Source organism: Idiotropiscis lumnitzeri, chromosome 16, assembly GCF_059441095.1.
Source record: "Idiotropiscis lumnitzeri isolate Australia: NSW breed Sydney's pygmy pipehorse chromosome 16, RoL_Ilum_1.0, whole genome shotgun sequence".
Taxonomy (NCBI): domain Eukaryota; kingdom Metazoa; phylum Chordata; class Actinopteri; order Syngnathiformes; family Syngnathidae; genus Idiotropiscis; species Idiotropiscis lumnitzeri.
Genome location: NC_142406.1, coordinates 12,278,192 through 12,294,752, shown reverse-complemented (window position 1 = coordinate 12,294,752; position 16,561 = coordinate 12,278,192). Strand labels below are relative to the sequence as shown.

Genomic DNA, 16,561 nt, shown 5'->3' with positions numbered 1-16,561 from the left:
TAATGTGTTACTTGCACACATTTAATGGCACACTTGGATTCCCGCAGGTAAATCTGCCACGTGTTTCATTTTGTTTATACAATGCAGTATTTGTTCACAGGCTAAATTAAAAAAATAATAATTTAAAAAAAAAAAGCAAAATCATCTCTACAAGTATATAACGTACTTAAAGGCTGCCATATGATTATACGCTTGATATAGCGTATGCAGTTCAAAATAGCGTTGAAGTAAAATAGCAAAAGCGGAAGTAGAGAGGCGAGCACTATCTCTAGTCTCTCGTATGTAACCAACGCCGCACGTCACCCGCAAAAGCGAAAGTAGATTGGACTGAATCTTCTTGATTTTCTGTACTCTTGGTAAAGTTTATCCAATAGCAGACCTGCTTTGTATAACGTAGTTGCAGTCAGCCCTACAGTACGTCACCAGTACGGTTATTTGATGCGAAGAAAAGTCACGGCGCCGCGTTGTGCTATAACGCAGAAGCATGACGAGGAAAATCCAGGGAACTGTATGTTGTTCATATTTCATTTCGAAATAAGTGTTCGGCGAGTATTTCAGCCTCGTTAGCTAGACTTAGCAAGGGAGCTTGACCTGGCTAAGAGTATTGTCATGCATGTTGCTTTAGCAACTAAATCTGCTAATACTGCATACGAAGGACTGTCTAATTTTAGATGGCTATGTACCTCGTTGTAATAATAAATATTTTCAATCACGATGCCATTATATATATAGTTTGTATTGGTATTAAGGAAATGATACAAGTAGTGCTTTTCATCCATTTGTGACCAGTCAGGTCCCTGACACCCCTGCCTCTCTGTGAGACACGGTGTCCCTCAGATGTAGACAACCAAAACAAAAACAACACTGCGTGTCCTGTACTGGACACGTTGGCCTTGGGTTTGCTCTTCCACCCTCCCCCTCCCTCACTTTGCGCTCCCAACACACACATACCACACATGTGTATGTTTTACTAAAGGGGTGGGGGTACTCTCGCCCACACGTCGGGGTGAGTGAGTGGGGTGGTCGGTGGCCACTTTTCTACACTGGAAAGTAATCAGTGTTCGTCTTCAAAATGTGTGGTCTGATGAGACCATGATACATTTATTTAGATTACAAGGTGCCAAGTGTGGGAAAGTAACCAGGTTAGGAATCAAAGACAATTGTGTCATGGCTGTCGCCAAGCTTAGTGGTGGGAGCGTCATTGTGTGCATGATTGCTGTTGGCACTGGGGAGCTAAAGTTAATTAAAAAAAAAACTAAACATAAACAGTATTGGGTGTCAGTGGGGCATCCTCAAATGGAAGTTGATGATGAAAACTAATTATGGCTAGAATATTGACACGAGGTACAGTTTGGACATTTTCACGCAAGGCTTTACTAATAAAATGAGAGGGATGTACTCATTTTTGTGGCATACTGTAACTCATTCAGCTAAGCGCATGCTTGATTAAATAACAGCCAACACCGTCGGCATGGGCTGTGCCGTTTAAAGTCCACACTTCACTGGCTTCCTGGTCACGTGATATTCATCTGTGTTGTTATTATTTTGTGTGTGTGCTTTCTTGTTCCCCTCTAGTGCAGGCTATGTCTGCATCATGTCGCTTTTCTCCAAAGAAATCCTGGCTCATCAATACAGTGCTCCAGAAGCTTCAGTACACTCAGGTGCTAAATATGAGCAAGAGATTTATCGCAAAACTGATCATTTGATCTCTCCTTCCTTTTTCTTCCTAGGGAAGGGAAGCGCAGGGGTTTATTATGGAAAACGCTCGCCACAGTCGCTGTGGGAGTGCCTGTGGCGGCGGGCGTGCGGTACGCAGTGTCAGACCAAAGAGAGCGGCGGAAGATGAGGATAGTGACGGAGGGATTCGGTCGCTTCTGCAGGTGTGGGGAAAGTCTTTGTATTCAAACACTCTCACCTGTCTTTCCGAAGATTGTCAAAGAGGCGGGAGTTGAAGTGCGGCATAGCGTAGTGAGATGTTTCTAATATTTTACCTTTCTCATGTGTTGAGGGAGTTTATATTTTGAAGCAGGGTTGGGCAAAGTATGGCACATGGGCCACGTGTTACCTACTCGGTTCTTTAATCCGGCCCACTGAGCATTTACATTCAATTGAGTCCGCTAATATTAATTGTATTAATATTTAAGCTGTTTTCCCCCCCAAAAAATGTGTTAATTGAAATGTATTTATTTGTTTTGGACTTTCTGTCATTATTTTATCGAATAATGGGTTAGTTGATTGATTGTAAACGGTCGAATAAAAAATATTAGTAAACTACCATTTTTGGGTGGTTAATTATAATGCAATATAATTTTTTTCCCTTTCGAGCATTTATGGAATACAACTTTGACTTTTCATGTTTTAGATCTCTCTCGGTGGGACTTGTGATATCGGTGGACTACTGGTGGACCACCAATGTGGCTCTTCGGGGTTTGGATGAGGTAAGCTTCATGTCATTCAAAATAAATAAATAAAGCTATGGCTTGAAGAGATTACGTTTGAGTAGATTGCGAGCTAAATCACAATATCAGGCCACAACCTACACTTATGGCTTAACCACCAAACCAAACTGTCACAATGCAGCAGTATGTCAAACGTCTGCTTTGACTGTGATGTCTTACTTGCTAGAGCAGCCCATCCTACGCTTCGGCCGTGTCAGCTTGCCACCAAAGAGCGGCGGAGAGCATGGTGGAGGGCGCTGTGAAAAACGGCGGCATATACATCAAACTGGGCCAAGGTCTGTGCTCCTTCAACCACCTCCTGCCGCCCGAGTACATCCGCACCTTGCAGGTCCTGGAGGACCGAGCCTTGAACAGGAGATACAAAGAGGTGAGCGCAGCGAGCACAACAAAGAGAAGGACAAAGAGGACACGGGATTTCTCAGGCTTGTTTTGTTGCCGTTGGCACAGGTGGATGCGCTTTTCCAAGAAGACTTCAACAAAAGCCCGCAGGAGATTTTTAAAACCTTTGACTATGAGCCCATCGCCGCCGCTAGTTTGGCTCAGGTTCACAAGGCGGAGCTGTTGGATGGAACGTCCGTCGCTGTGAAGGTGAGCCGCAGATGAATGTCTCAGCGACTTTCGGAAGAGACAAGTGTCGTGAAGACAATTCCACCTTCTCAGGTGCAGTACATCGACCTCAGGGACCGCTTTGACGGCGACATCAGGACGTTGGAGATCCTGCTGGACATCGTCAAGTTCATGCACCCCAGCTTTGGATTCCGATGGGTGCTTAAGGTCAAAAATCTAACGCCAAATAGTCAGAATTCTGAACAACCGACTCAGATACACGATTTATGAAATAGGCAGCCCGCAAAAAATGAGGTTGTTTCATTTTCTACTGGGCAGGGAGTCCTGAGAACCAAAAAAAAAAAAACAGATAATGCTGAATAACGTGTGTTTGATATCCAGGACCTGAAAGGAACTCTGGCTCAAGAGCTGGACTTTGAGAACGAGGCCAGGAACTCCGAGCGTTGCGCCGACGAGCTGAAACACTTCAAGTTTATCGTGGTGCCCAAAGTGTTCTGGGAGCAAACCAGTAAGGTGAGGCTTGCGCTCCGAAGATAATGAAGCTTTTTTTTTTTTTTTTTTTAAATCTCCCTTCTGTCCTTATTTTCATTTCAAGAGGGTTTTGACGGCGGAGTTTTGCAACGGGTGTAAGATCAACAACGTGGAAGAAATTAAAAGACAGGGACTGAGCTTGAAAGATGTGAGTTGTGCACTTGAGATTTTGGAAGTTGTCGTATGTAGCAGTCTCGCACACGAGTCATTTTATTTATTTTTTTTATCACAGACCGCGGACAAGCTGATCCGAGCGTTCGCGGAGCAAATATTTTACACGGGTTTCATCCATGCAGATCCCCATCCTGGAAATGGTGAGTCCATCGGTGGAAAAAAAAATAATTACAAGGTCTACCATCATAAGAAGGCACAAATTACTGTTGTTGTGTAAACAGGTGCTCCTCCCCACTAACTATTTGAGTAAATTAATTTTGTTTTTGGGGGTGAGTCAGTTCTAGTGAGGCGAGGTCCCGACAACAAAGTGGAGCTGGTACTTTTGGATCACGGTTTGTACGAACACCTCAGCCAACAGTAAGTCCCATTGTTCAAAAGATTACAAAAAAAAAAAATTAATTGTCCTGCGCTCATAATATTTCTCCTCATCTTTAAGTGACCGACTGGCTCTGTGTAAACTCTGGAGGTCAATCGTCTTGCGGGACGAGGCAGCGATGGAAATGTACTCAAATGCCTTAGGGGTCAAAGGTACAGTTGAAGTCAGCAAACCATCTCCAAAATAAAAAAAAAAAAGTCAAGTTATAATCTCACCTGTGCAGAGTACTTCCTCTTCTGCGAGATGCTGCTGCAGCGGCCTATCAACATGCGCGAGTTGCGTCTGTCCAACATCCTGAGTCAAGAGGAGACGGCCTACATGCGGCAGATGGCCATCCACCGCTTCAACAGCATCATGCAGGTGCTCAAGGCCATGCCCCGGCCCATGCTGCTGGTCTTCCGTAATCTCAACACCGTCCGGAGCATCAACATCACCCTGGGCGCGCCCGTTGACCGCTACTTTGTCATGGCCAAGAGGTCGGTCCGGGAATATGCCAACAAGCCATTTTATTTCATTTCATCATTTTATACAAGTTTAGCGAACAAAAGAGTTAATGTGTATAAACTTTGAATAGTTAAGATTCAGATTATCACCGTGTTATGAGAATATTCATTTGGCCGTCAGTGCGGTGCGATGTTGGGGGAAGATCCAGGCAGAGAGGACCAGTATGCTGCACAGAATCTGGATTGTCCGCTGGTTGTGGACCAGATGGTCGGGACTCAAGTTTGAGCTCGCTTTGCGGTTAGTTTAAGTCACTTTTTTTTTTTTTTTTTAATTCAATCTGTGCCATGACAAAGAGTCCTCTGTTTCAGATCAGAGATGGTGTTGATGAGCATGACTCGCTCCCTGGTAAACCTGCTAAGCTACTTGGGTCTCATCTCTCTGGATTCTGACATGTACGAGTACCTGAGATAGTGCTCGTCTCTCCAACACCACGGCTGAGATCTTCCTCCTTAAAAATCTACGCAATCTGACCACAAGAGACTCCGAAAGCCACTCCAATCACAGGATCCGCAATCACAATGAACTGTGGGAAGAGTGGGAGGACTGTAACATGTTGAAGGTGCTAATGTCCTCTTAAGCTGCTCTCTACTTCTTAAAGTGTTTTGGGTGATTTTGAAAGCCTCTTGCAATGGTTTTATTTATCAAATTTTAAAAATTGAAACACGACATTTTTAAGGTTCTATGATGTTATGCATGTTAGACAATGTGTGGTATTTAAAGTTAAGAATCCCTGCTTGATTGAGTTCTGATGAATGCTCATGCTACTATCCTGGATTGTGTCATTTAATAATTTAAATTGTGCCGATGACACTTTTTGTCTGCTATTGAGGACATTCTCACTTCCAAGGTTAATGTAACATCAACATGTTTAAGAATAAATTATCCTACCTCCTTTTTTCACCCTTGGTCATGATTATGCTGATGAACAAATGAAAACAACAGAAGACTTTTACTGACTTTTTTTTTTTTAACAAAAATGAATCTGGTGTCGCTAGAAAAACAATCACAACGGGGCTCAAAGACATTCTCCACTGTATATGAAACAGCATGCGGAGGATAAAATGTTGGAATGTGCCTGTTAGAAATGAGCTGTTACTCTGTCGATTTCCAGAAGGTCATCCAAAATCTGCAAAGAAACCGAGGAGGGATCAAATGACTATTTTACATAATCGGTGGCATGGAATGGAAAGCGTTTCTGTGTTCCTTACAATGTCCGGAGTGGTACCGATCTTTTTCGCCAGCTCACTGCGCTCCATCATGCTAAGATATAAGAACTTGTTGAGGAGTTCTCCATCCAGGATATTCCGTACGGTGTTCTGCAGGCCTCGTCGTTCGTAGTGCATCATCCTGCAGGATGGGGTGTGAAGAAAAAACAAGTAAGGGAACAACTAGGGCTGGGCGATAAACCGAAAATTTACCGTTACCGAAATTTATTACAATGACCGAAATCATTTTGCCCATGTCGGTAAATTCGGTGTTTAAAAAAAAAAGAAAAGCCTTTTCTGTCTGCGGCAATGTTCATGCCCCTTTAAGACCGCTAGAGCGCCTCTAGTCACGTGACTCCACCGGTCTGATCGAGAAAGAAAACAGACGTCGCTGTCGTAGCTGGCGATTCAAATCCAGAAGCTTTTTCACTACCCACAACACAACCATGCTGTGCTGAAAGTTCAAAGTGAGAAGCAAGGTTCGACAAGTGACAACAGCCCATTATCGGCGACACCATACGAGAGAACGTCTCAGAGGTGGACGCGATAGCCTAGCACAGAGCTAAAGATAAAACTCCTCTAGTTTCAGCGGCGCGCACACGATTTAAACGCTTCATGAAAGCTGTATTTTCCGAGATGGACTACATCGGGCCGGGAGCTTAGACATGTCAAGCATTTTGCATCTACATCCGACTTGTGGTCGGGTCGCAACATGGATTCCTGATTGAGCCTGACTGTGCATTACATAGACGACAAGTGGCGACCGCGCACCAGAGTACTCGAGAGGGCACATGCACACTTGTTTCTTTGTCTTGCATTGACATTTTCTTTAGCATTTTTTTATTGGCCATTATTTACAACATGAGAGAATCTTGGCGCAATCTATTTGCAGAAAAAGATTTTGCAAGAGGTACCCTTTTTCTTTGTGACATTGTTCAAGTCATGCAAAGCAAGCAATTTGGAATGTTGATACAAATGATTTGTGTACTTTTATTTTTCATTGAAAGTAATGTGTACCAGTTGGTCAATAAAAAAAAACAGTCAATATGCATTTCCTGCATTTATTTTGATTTTAGTCCATGGGGAGAATTTATCGTTATCGAGGTAAAATTGCTCAATTTCTCGCGATATTGATTTGAGGCCATATCGCCCAGCCCTAGGAACAACTAAGAAAAACTACGGCACTCTGGGCAGAATGGAACCTGAAAGCTTTCGGGTTTAGACCGGCGTGATGAGGCAACAAGGTGTTGAGAGCATTCTGCAACATGAGAAGTCGGCGGTACGTCTTCTCCTGCATGGGGAGTAGCATCCCGATGCCTCCATCCAGTGTGGCTACGGAAACAGACAAGCATTAGGTACACCTGCTCGCTCACTTGACTTGTTAAAAAAAAAAAAAAAAAACAACTCTCACCAAACCACGTGATGTGCTTGTTGTCCCACGTCAGAACCTTTTTGCTGCTGGTATCCATCGCCCCTCTGCACGGCATGCGCCAGAACGTGTTGACGTGAGCGCCCACGTTGAAGTCGGCCCGCCTCAGCAGACGCATTCCCCCGAAGCTCTCCTTAGCTGCAAAGACGAGTATTATCAAAGGGTGCTTTGTGTTTGGAGCTGCGCAACCTCTATAATGAGACTTACCTTCGGGTAAGTACATGTAAACAAAGAGGTTCTTGTCACGATCCGACACTGGAAGGAAATACTTGTCAAAAAGTCATCCAGCTGTCATATTCCCCCCACCTGTGCACCGTTATATTTACCCAGGAATCCGAGCTGGTTGTTATCCACCATGAACTCAATGCTGTACACCTCCAAGGGCTTTGCATCCTGTTCTCAAAACAAGACCAAAATACCTCAATGCCATCGAGCAGTGCAACATATCACAAGATGATCTTACTCTGCAAAACATCAACTAACACGGAAGATGTTTGCTGCTGGACTATTACAAAATCAAAAATAAATTGTGTAGACATTGAAATGCCAATAAAAATAAAAAATCAATAGTCCAGACTCACCAAAAAGTGAAGATTTTTAAAAAAATGTTTTTTTTTAAATGATTTTGCATTTCCCCGTTTGTCTCACCCTGCTGACGAGCGACAGCGTCTTGCTCGTCTCTTGGTAGCGCAGCAGCAAGATACTCTTCATCAGGTCGGCAGCCAGGATGAAATTCTTAATGCTGAACATCTGGTGGATGTAAAGTTGCGTGTCGATGAAGGCCATGCCGGTCAAATCGTTGTCTTTCAGGACCCACAGGAAGATCTGCAGCAACAGGACACTCCATGTGTTAGTTTTACACAATCCATGTTAAATGTGCGAGATGTAAAACTCTCAACTCATTGTGAGACCTTCTGTCCGATGGCCGACACCAAATAGCCGTTACAGTGACAGAGCGCCGTCACGGGTCCTTTCTGCTCCTTTTCATACAGCATTTTAAACTTGTTCTTTGTGAGGGGTTGACCAGGCTCAGGCACCACTTCGATCACATCCAGGATCAAAATCTTGAAAAATACAAATACATTTTCTTTTTGTTTCCCAACTAACAGCAAAAACTTAACTTAGTTTTTCTTGCTCACTCTCCCCCTGCAGGTGACCTCCTCCCCTTGCATGACGCAGGTCCCGGCGGCGATGTAGCCCTTCAGGCCTGACACCGTCTCCTGACTCCTCAGTGCCACCGTCTTCATGCAGGTCACGTGCTCCCACTCCTCCAGGTCAATCCTTGAGAGGATAAAGGAAATTTGGGTAAACAGTTCATTCTGCCAGTGGCAAACACCGTTTTTGAAGGCTCAGCGAAGTGAGGTTTTGCTAATATAATCGAGCAGCACAGGCTGGTATTTTTTCACACATACCTAATTTTAGTTTAATTTGTCTTTATACTGAGGACAGATTTCCAAGTATCATGAATTTAGAAAAAGATGCAAGACATTTAATGTGTCGATGAGTATAACAAACAGAAGCGGCCGTGTGAGACTAATCTGTGGCATTCAGATTAAGCACCGAAAACCAACACGACAGGACAAGCATGGCCGCAGTGTGTTTGTTGTGATTTTTCTCAAGTTTGATTTTGCCCATTCTTACCGCGTGTTGGGAATGGCCTCCCAGCTGACCGGCGAGATGAGCTGGATGGAAAACCTCTCCTGCTGAGGGTTGATGTAGCGCTCGTCTGCAAGTTGACAAAGGGCGACACTTGACACAAAGAGAGAGCCGGGCTGATGCACCGTTGTGGAAACTAAGATCGCTACTGGCCACTACATTAGGCACACTTTCAAACACAGTGTCAAAACTGAACTAAAGGAGGAATCTTTCAGAAAGCAGAATATCTTTATTTTCCGGATGCAGTGAGCAGGCTTTGCAAGCAATAAAGGTGCCATCAAATCTCAGCTCCAACTGGAGGAAGGTGTACCTAATATTGTGGCCAGTATATTCCGTAATTAGGAGAGGTGCTTTTATATGTGAACCTCGTTCGATGGTTTCAAACTCCTTCTCCTCGCCGGTCATCTTAGGGATGCGCGTACAGGGCTCTTTCACGCTGGTGCACACTGCATACACCTAAAGCGTAAGGAAATGATGTCACGATTAGAGAAATTCCTCAAATCTTACTCGGGGCAGAAGAGGAGGAGTCCGACCTTGGTTTCCACATGGTAGGAGACATAATGGACGGTGCATCTCAGCGGGATCTTTCTCACTGGCCACGGGGCGTCATAGGACAAGTAGGTCGGCAGGACGCTGATCCTCAGCTCGCCCTGTAGGCCCGCATAAATTGAATTTGTGTCCAGATAGCGTCCAAGTCATTTGAGTCTCGCACCTGCTTGTTGAAGTAAAGGAAACCTTTGGGGCAGTTGATGTTGTGGAATGGGGAGAAGGACTCTATGGCACCATCGATGGACATGGGGTGAAGTCTCAATGCTCCCCGAGAGGTGACCAGCATCCAGTGAGGGGAGGGTCCGCAGATGAACACCTGAGAGGAGCGAGCAAATGTAAATCAATAAATGCGCCCCCCCACCCTCCCCCCCTTTTTTTTTTTTAATTTTACCCCCGAGTATCCGGAGATGTCCTCAAAGTATCTAAACCTCGCAATACGACTTTTGACCGTGGTTTCATCGCTGATGCCTCCTTCTGCCTTCTTATCTCTCTTAAATTTGGGTTTCTTCTCTCGGAAGTTGATGTTGTGGGGAACCTAATCCAGGGAAAAGTTTACAAATCAATCTCATCGTCCTCCAGAAGTGAGACTATTCCACTTCGATCCAGCTTACCTTTTTGAAGCGCACTTTGAGGTTATTTTGGGGTTGTTGCTGATCGTAAGGAAAGGCTTCATAGATGAGAAGCTCCTGTTCCACGTGGACCTTGGATACAAGAACATCCCAGAATGGAATATTGCAGACAAGATCTTGCGCAAACCAGTAAGAAGCACCTTTGAGAAAACCACTTACCAGTAAGTATGGCCTGCTGCGATTGTTGCCCAGCGAAACCAAAGTCACCTCCTTGACCAACGGCATGTCTCCCTGACGTGTCACTTCCTCCTTCTTCCCTTCTCCCTGCGCTGCTGATTGGCCAGATGAGCTGTCCACCAGCACCCTTTGACCTACAGGGAAGTTCTTCACCAGGAAGACCAATCTCCAGTCTGGGAGCTGGTAAATCTTCCGAAAAAAGAAATTACAAGCCGTTAAATATTTAACAATATAAACCACAGTGAGGAGGTCAAACGTGTGGCGTGTACCTCCATGACACCATTTTCACGGACAATCATACACCAGTGGGTGGGCTCGGCTTTGACCGGGCTCCCCTCACTTCCAGAGGGCCCCACTTGCCCTGAAGCGCGAATCATTTCCTCTTTCTGGGGTGCTGCGCTGGTACTTGAGTCGCCGTACAGCATTTCCTCCTCATCGTCTACTGCGTTACTGCGCAAAGAGAAAATGTTAGAAAAAGAAGAAGTTTAATGTGTGAACTCATGTTATTATGGTTAACTCAAACAATATTAAAATTGGTTCATTTTAAATGTATTTACTTCAGTATTGCTGTACATCAATTTAGGATTTTTTTTTTTACTACTAAACTATTTAAAAAATTGCCTTTAAATAAATAAAAAAAACAACGATCTAGAATGAAAAACCCAAACTATGCTCACCTGAGGTCCTGGATGACTGTCTCCACTTCGGACACGCTCCGCGGGTTTGTTTCCTCCACGACGGGACAGCTCACTCTGTTCTCCGTGGTGAACATTCCGCTTACGTCTCGGTAAGCGCAAAGCGCTATCACCCGTGATTGCTTGACGGGAGACAGTTTGAATTTGATAAAACTCAATAAACTCTTCATTAGATATAACGACAGCCCATTACACCAATAATGTTAGATATCCTTAAAACGTTTACATGGCTTGTAGTGTTTCTTTTGACCCGGTCATATTAATTCAAGAGTGTTAAAAGCAACAAACACGCATGCTGCTTCTGTAATGTACAAATGAGCTCTGTGTCACTCACGGTGGCGATCTGTGGTTTTCTCAGAGAGAGCCGCTGCGTCTTCCCCATGTACGAGTCGGTCTTCAGCACAAACATGGTGACCACGCCGTCAGCGGTCATGATGACCACATAGGGGTCCGCCACGGAGCAATGCACTATGGGAGTGCCCAGGTCCACTGGGATGAAGTGCAGTTGAGTCACTGGGGAAACAAATCAAGGGGGGGGTCATTGCTGTTGTTTTTTTTTTGTTTTTTTAAATTATTTTATTGTTATTTGTTGTTTTTTAACCTCCTTCCAGCAGCCTGATGCCCATGGGTGAGACCTGGATGATGTACTTGTTGTCGCCGATGTTCCCCGCAAACACGGTGGTTCCCTGAGTGGCAAATCCACTGGTGTCCAGCTCCATGATCTCCTGGCCTGTTTGCAGGATCTACAGAAACACCCAGAGTTGGTCGAATTTGTTTAGAACATGAAAACCCCATCGGCTGAGTCCCAACAAGCGGTCCCAACCATGGATGAATCCTCTCGACTCAAGATGAGGAACCCGTGCTTCTTGGCGTCATCCTCCAGCGGTAGCTCTTTCTTCGGCTCTTCCTCCTTTTTCCCTGCCTCTTTTTCCTTTTCTCCCTCTTCCTTATCCTCAGCCACTTCCTTCTCAGCCGCGTCATCTGACACCTCACTTTTTCCTGCCTGGAATGACAACAAACTTGCATTAAAAAAAAGGACCCCGAAGAGCTGACTGAAACCTGCATTCGGCGAAACCAAACGGTACTTTTTCCTTCACTTCACCCGAGATGACCGTCCACATGTCGTGGCAACCCGGCAACTCGAACGTGGTGACAACTTGGGGTCTGATGCTCTTCTAACAACACAACAGGAACAATTGAGGAGGTTGTGGTCATCGCGCAAATACGGCACACATGCACATGAATCCTCAAACATGCAAGAAATGTCACTGGTTGTTTAAAGGCCACTCCGACGAGCTCTGAAGCAGCCCTGGTAAATCCAGAATTCACTGTAGCACCTTCGAGGGACCTGTGATAGATGGGCCTTGCAACCACAGGTCTTTAGAACGGTGCAAATATCTTAATCATGCATCTCCACACACACACACACAAGTGGATCAGGAATAATCAGTTCACCTGAAGAACCGAGAGCGCCCCGTTCTTTCCGAAGCCGGAGCATACCACGACTTCCAGGTCAGGCTCCGTGTTGGCCTGAAACTACGAGTGGAAGGAACGAGATGAGTTAAGGCCCAAATAGACGTGACTAAGCTTCATTTTAAATGTCTCTTTACCTCTTCTGATAGGAATGCAGGTTCCCCCATCGAGGCATTGGCGCACGGCCCAATGTTCAATATGCTATCACACACCTGCAACGACAGTCAATACTTTTTCAGAAAAGCTGCCGGGAGGCTAAAAAGACACCGAAAATCTTCAAGGTGGAACCGTCCAATAAGAAGTCAACCAGAGTTCAGAAACAGCGGTTCCAATGAGCGATGCTCTCATTTCTTTCTTTTACCTCAAAGGAGTACGTAGCTAGCTGTGTGCCCGACTGAGCCTCGCTTCCATACACTTCAATCTCGTCCACCTCATCTACAAAAGCGACATGGAGAACAGGAATGAAACAAAGAAGACAGTGAACACATTTCCGAACTGAATTTGGAATATACAGTACCTGGCCAGTTGGTGGACTCAACTCTCTTCTTTTTGCTCGGTGGCTCCTCCTGGAATTGTATTGACCTTTGTTAGGTAAAACAAGGATGCAAGCATATCGCTAACACAGCATGGATGAGCGTCAAGAACGTAATCAAGTTCACCTTCTCATTTTCTTTCTCCTGCTTTTCTTCGTCCTCATCTGGCGGCGCCTCCTGCAGCTTTTCCGTGTATTTGAGCAGCAGAGAGTTGCCAAGTCGGGAGCCAAGGAAGAGATAGCCGGGCTCCATGGTGACCATCTGAGGCGGGGAGTAGCCAACATAAATATGATCAACGTATAATGCGGATCAGCCGAGCATGAGCAGAGAACAGACGTAGGGGATTGCAACTCATTTCAACGGGGAATTTCTATTCGATGGATTTAATTGGTAAATTAAGGTACAACTGTCCTTTTACCACGAGTAGCACTTACACAAGTTGTCAAGACGCTGGCGGCTGCTTTGTCAAAATGGAAGTCCCGCACACTCCTCATGCCGTCAGTGATGAGTGTCAACACATAACTGCAATGAATAAAGAGAGCCCAAGACTTTTACATTAGAATGAACCGATATGTACAGACCCACCGTCTTAAGAATACAAGAATTCCTGAATGAGATCAAATACAATCGCTGAGCAAAGTTAATGAAAACGGAATTATCTTGGAAAAAATATTGTGCTACTATACAAGTTGAATTTGGTAATGTAATCAGAGTGACTCACATTTCTCCACCTTTCAAAGAGATCACCATTTTGTCATGGGCAATAAAGTCAGACTGGGAGCAGTCCAGGCTGATCTTGACCTCCTCTTGTACGCCTAAAAAACAAAATAAAGTCCATTGGGTGCAATACTATAAGAAAGCTTGTTCGGGGTGCTTGTGTGTGTGTGTGTTGTCTTTAAGACTTACGAAGAGGGAACGCAGTGGTACCATTCGTCTGGGAATTAAGGGAAACTCCATACGGTGGAACACTCTGGTTCAGATATAGCAGCGAGTTCACTGCAAAAACCACCACACCGCCTACCAGCAAATCAAATGTGATTAGAATTGACAAAACAAAAACAGGGACCAGGTTATTGTATGAGGAAGCATAACCACGAGTAAGTCGGAACTAGCCCACACTCACCGATGGGCTTGGGGACCGCCATGACCTGCGTGCAATCAAACGGCAGATTGATGAGAGACCAGATGACCGGGTGGACCTTCTGCATGATGTTGAGAGAGATGGCGACGATGCTGCATGTGTCTTGACGCACGGCTACACGCCTGGATACACGCAGCAGAATTGATTGAAAAGCTTGCTTATCACGCTATTGTCATTCAGGTCAATGATGAGGTGGTGGTGTGACTGACCCGGGCCATGTTTGATTGGGCTCAAAAAGAATTAGCAAGGTTGGCTCGTAGTAGCCGTGGAGGAATTTCATGTCGATGATGTTGAGTAGCTTTTCGTCCAGCTCACGGATGTCGATGATGTAACTTGGTAGGAAGCTGGATTTGGGTCTGCAGGGAACACGGACAAGAAGGATTTTAGAGATTTTAATATTCATTGGATGCAAACGCCCGCCTATCCTCAACCAAATGCACATAGCACAGTGTTTACAGCAGTTATGAAGTCACCTGAAAAGTGTTTTAATTCACACACAAAAAAAAAAAGGTGTCATACGAATTCTCTGAAGAAATCTGTGTTTATGTGGACAATTGATTAGCTGGACAGAACACTCACCCATCTCCCACTCCACCCTCCTGTTCGTCAGTCAGTGTGTCCTTCCGGAAAGGAAGCACCACCAGTTTGGTGCCGTAAACGAGCATCACGGCGCAGCGGTTTTCCGGATCCACTCGGACAATGGGAATGTGGACATTCTGTACGAAGCCATCCTGAAATTTAAAGAGGAGGAGGTTTGTTTGGTTTTGTTTTTTTTTAAACACTTCCTGCCCGTATTTGCAGATGAAACTAACCTAATTGTATACAGTATATACCACAAGATGGTGGAAAATTGCTACTTTTGTCTCCTCCACATGTCACAAAAGTAATCATACTATTTGCCAGCAAATCATGGAGGAATGGTTTAAAAATGGTGAATATGCAAATTCACATACTCTGAGCTCAGGCTCCTCAAAATAGTGCAAAGACAAGGTCTTCAGGTCATGTGTCCCCGGGTCATACTCCACAACAGATAACTGGTAAGAGAACACAGAAACATTTTAGAAAATCTTTTTTTTAAAAATAAAATGTTGCATCCACGACTAGACGGTACACTGCTTGAACCTTAGCATCTTTAAAACTGAGGAGCAACGCATCCCTGCTGGATCCTATAAGCTGCACGCTGGCCATGGACATGATGTTGCCGAAGAGCGAAAAGCTGGCCACCTGTTCCAACTTTTCCTTGCGAGCTTTGGCCTCTGATGAGACAAATTACAATCAGATGAAAACACAATACAGTAAGGCTTGGAAAATAGTATGTGGACATACCTGAGGGCTTGTCAGACTTTGATGAACTCTAAAAAACAAAAACAACATCACAGGGTAAGTTTCCCATTGAGGCTTGACAAACTTGACGACACTGAGCAGCACAAATACCTCGACATCGTGGATTATTCTGTAGACAAAAAGCTGTGACGTCCCCGCGACGACAAGATTCTTCTCTTTGCCGGAAATGAAGTTACAGTAGACCGAGAACTCCACAGCGGTGGGCGTGTGGGCCTGCCTGTGCACAGCATACATGGCGGCCGGCTGCCCTCTGCGTCTGGCAACAGTCATGTTCAAACATTAAAATCTTGCAATGAAAGGGTACATGAATGATCGTAAGGGTTAGTCCGGTCTGACTTTGGGCAAGAAAGGGTTAGGGTTCTGTCTGTTGACAATTTATTGTCTTCAATGAAACTAAGTAGCATGTTTTTGAATGAAGCCTCACCATTGGCTTATTGAATGTATGGAATACAGCTTCATGTTACGAAACAACACTTCCCCTTGCAATAACATTATTTAATACCGCCACAAAACAAAAGCAAACCAAAGCATACTGAAAAACACCCCTGAGGGTAATGAATGACCTGATCATTGTGTTGAAGATGCTACGGATTTAAACGCTAAACGTTCGTGAACTAAGATTAGATTGACACGTTATCCCAATGGACACCGTATAGTGATGGTTATGTGCGTTTTTGTTTCTAAACGTGGAGTTCATATGACATTTAATTAAAAGTTAGCAGTGGCACGGAGCGTCGCAGTTAGCCATATTAGCTAGCATAAGGATGCGTCTGGCGCAGTCGAGTCATTTTCGTTTTGTTTTTACGACTAAAAACTGGAAACGTACCTATATCAAACACACTATGAGAATGAAGAAAACCCGTGGTTCCCTTTTTCATTCGGCATATCTTTCCTCGAAGGATTAATAGCAAGAGAGGACCCAAATGTGATTAATTCCTTGATACTCTAAACCGCTGCGGCTTCTGTCTTCTTCGTCTGAGTATATGGCTGCCTTAACATACTATGCTGCCCCCGGCGTTCATCTTCATAACTACAAATATAATCAAAATCGAAATTAACGTCCAAACACCAGCAACAACACAAAAATAATAAAATAAAAATAATTACGAAACCGCTAAA

The 16,561-nt window shown here is 44.6% G+C and overlaps 2 protein-coding genes across 3 annotated transcripts; one reads left to right on the top strand and one right to left on the bottom strand.

Moving 5' to 3' along the window:
- The first annotated feature begins 356 nt into the window (after nt 1-356).
- Nucleotides 357-5,507, top strand: adck5 (aarF domain containing kinase 5). Of its 2 annotated transcripts, XM_088318991.1 has the most exons (15): nt 357-508; nt 1,576-1,661; nt 1,731-1,880; nt 2,363-2,438; nt 2,626-2,826; nt 2,907-3,047; nt 3,120-3,233; nt 3,408-3,539; nt 3,622-3,705; nt 3,790-3,871; nt 4,010-4,088; nt 4,168-4,259; nt 4,331-4,583; nt 4,732-4,848; nt 4,920-5,507. In XM_088318991.1, the coding sequence occupies exons 1-15, from the start codon at nt 485-487 to the stop codon at nt 5,020-5,022; spliced, it is 1,734 nt and encodes a 577-aa protein (XP_088175117.1). In that variant the 5' UTR covers nt 357-484; the 3' UTR covers nt 5,023-5,507. The 2 variants fall into 2 exon arrangements, with proteins under 2 accessions (XP_088175117.1, XP_088175118.1); XM_088318992.1 differs by having other exon boundaries at nt 418-508; nt 1,576-1,880; nt 2,631-2,826.
- cpsf1 (cleavage and polyadenylation specific factor 1) lies at nt 4,699-16,425 on the bottom strand. The gene is made up of 38 exons (XM_088318990.1): nt 16,269-16,425; nt 15,533-15,698; nt 15,425-15,452; nt 15,221-15,354; nt 15,052-15,132; nt 14,678-14,829; nt 14,308-14,454; nt 14,081-14,220; nt 13,864-13,974; nt 13,679-13,772; nt 13,392-13,479; nt 13,084-13,218; nt 12,942-12,990; nt 12,786-12,859; nt 12,562-12,636; nt 12,407-12,487; nt 12,037-12,126; nt 11,775-11,954; nt 11,553-11,694; nt 11,286-11,464; nt 10,934-11,073; nt 10,526-10,706; nt 10,239-10,445; nt 10,062-10,151; nt 9,842-9,985; nt 9,614-9,766; nt 9,435-9,551; nt 9,267-9,357; nt 8,887-8,971; nt 8,385-8,526; nt 8,157-8,309; nt 7,894-8,070; nt 7,572-7,638; nt 7,453-7,500; nt 7,228-7,383; nt 7,019-7,148; nt 5,820-5,958; nt 4,699-5,737 (listed from the first exon to the last, which is right to left on the bottom strand). Exons 2-38 carry the CDS (start codon nt 15,674-15,676, stop codon nt 5,690-5,692), a joined length of 4,392 nt encoding a protein of 1,463 aa, XP_088175116.1. The 5' UTR covers nt 15,677-15,698; nt 16,269-16,425; the 3' UTR covers nt 4,699-5,689.
- Between the last annotated feature and the right edge of the window lie 136 nt (nt 16,426-16,561).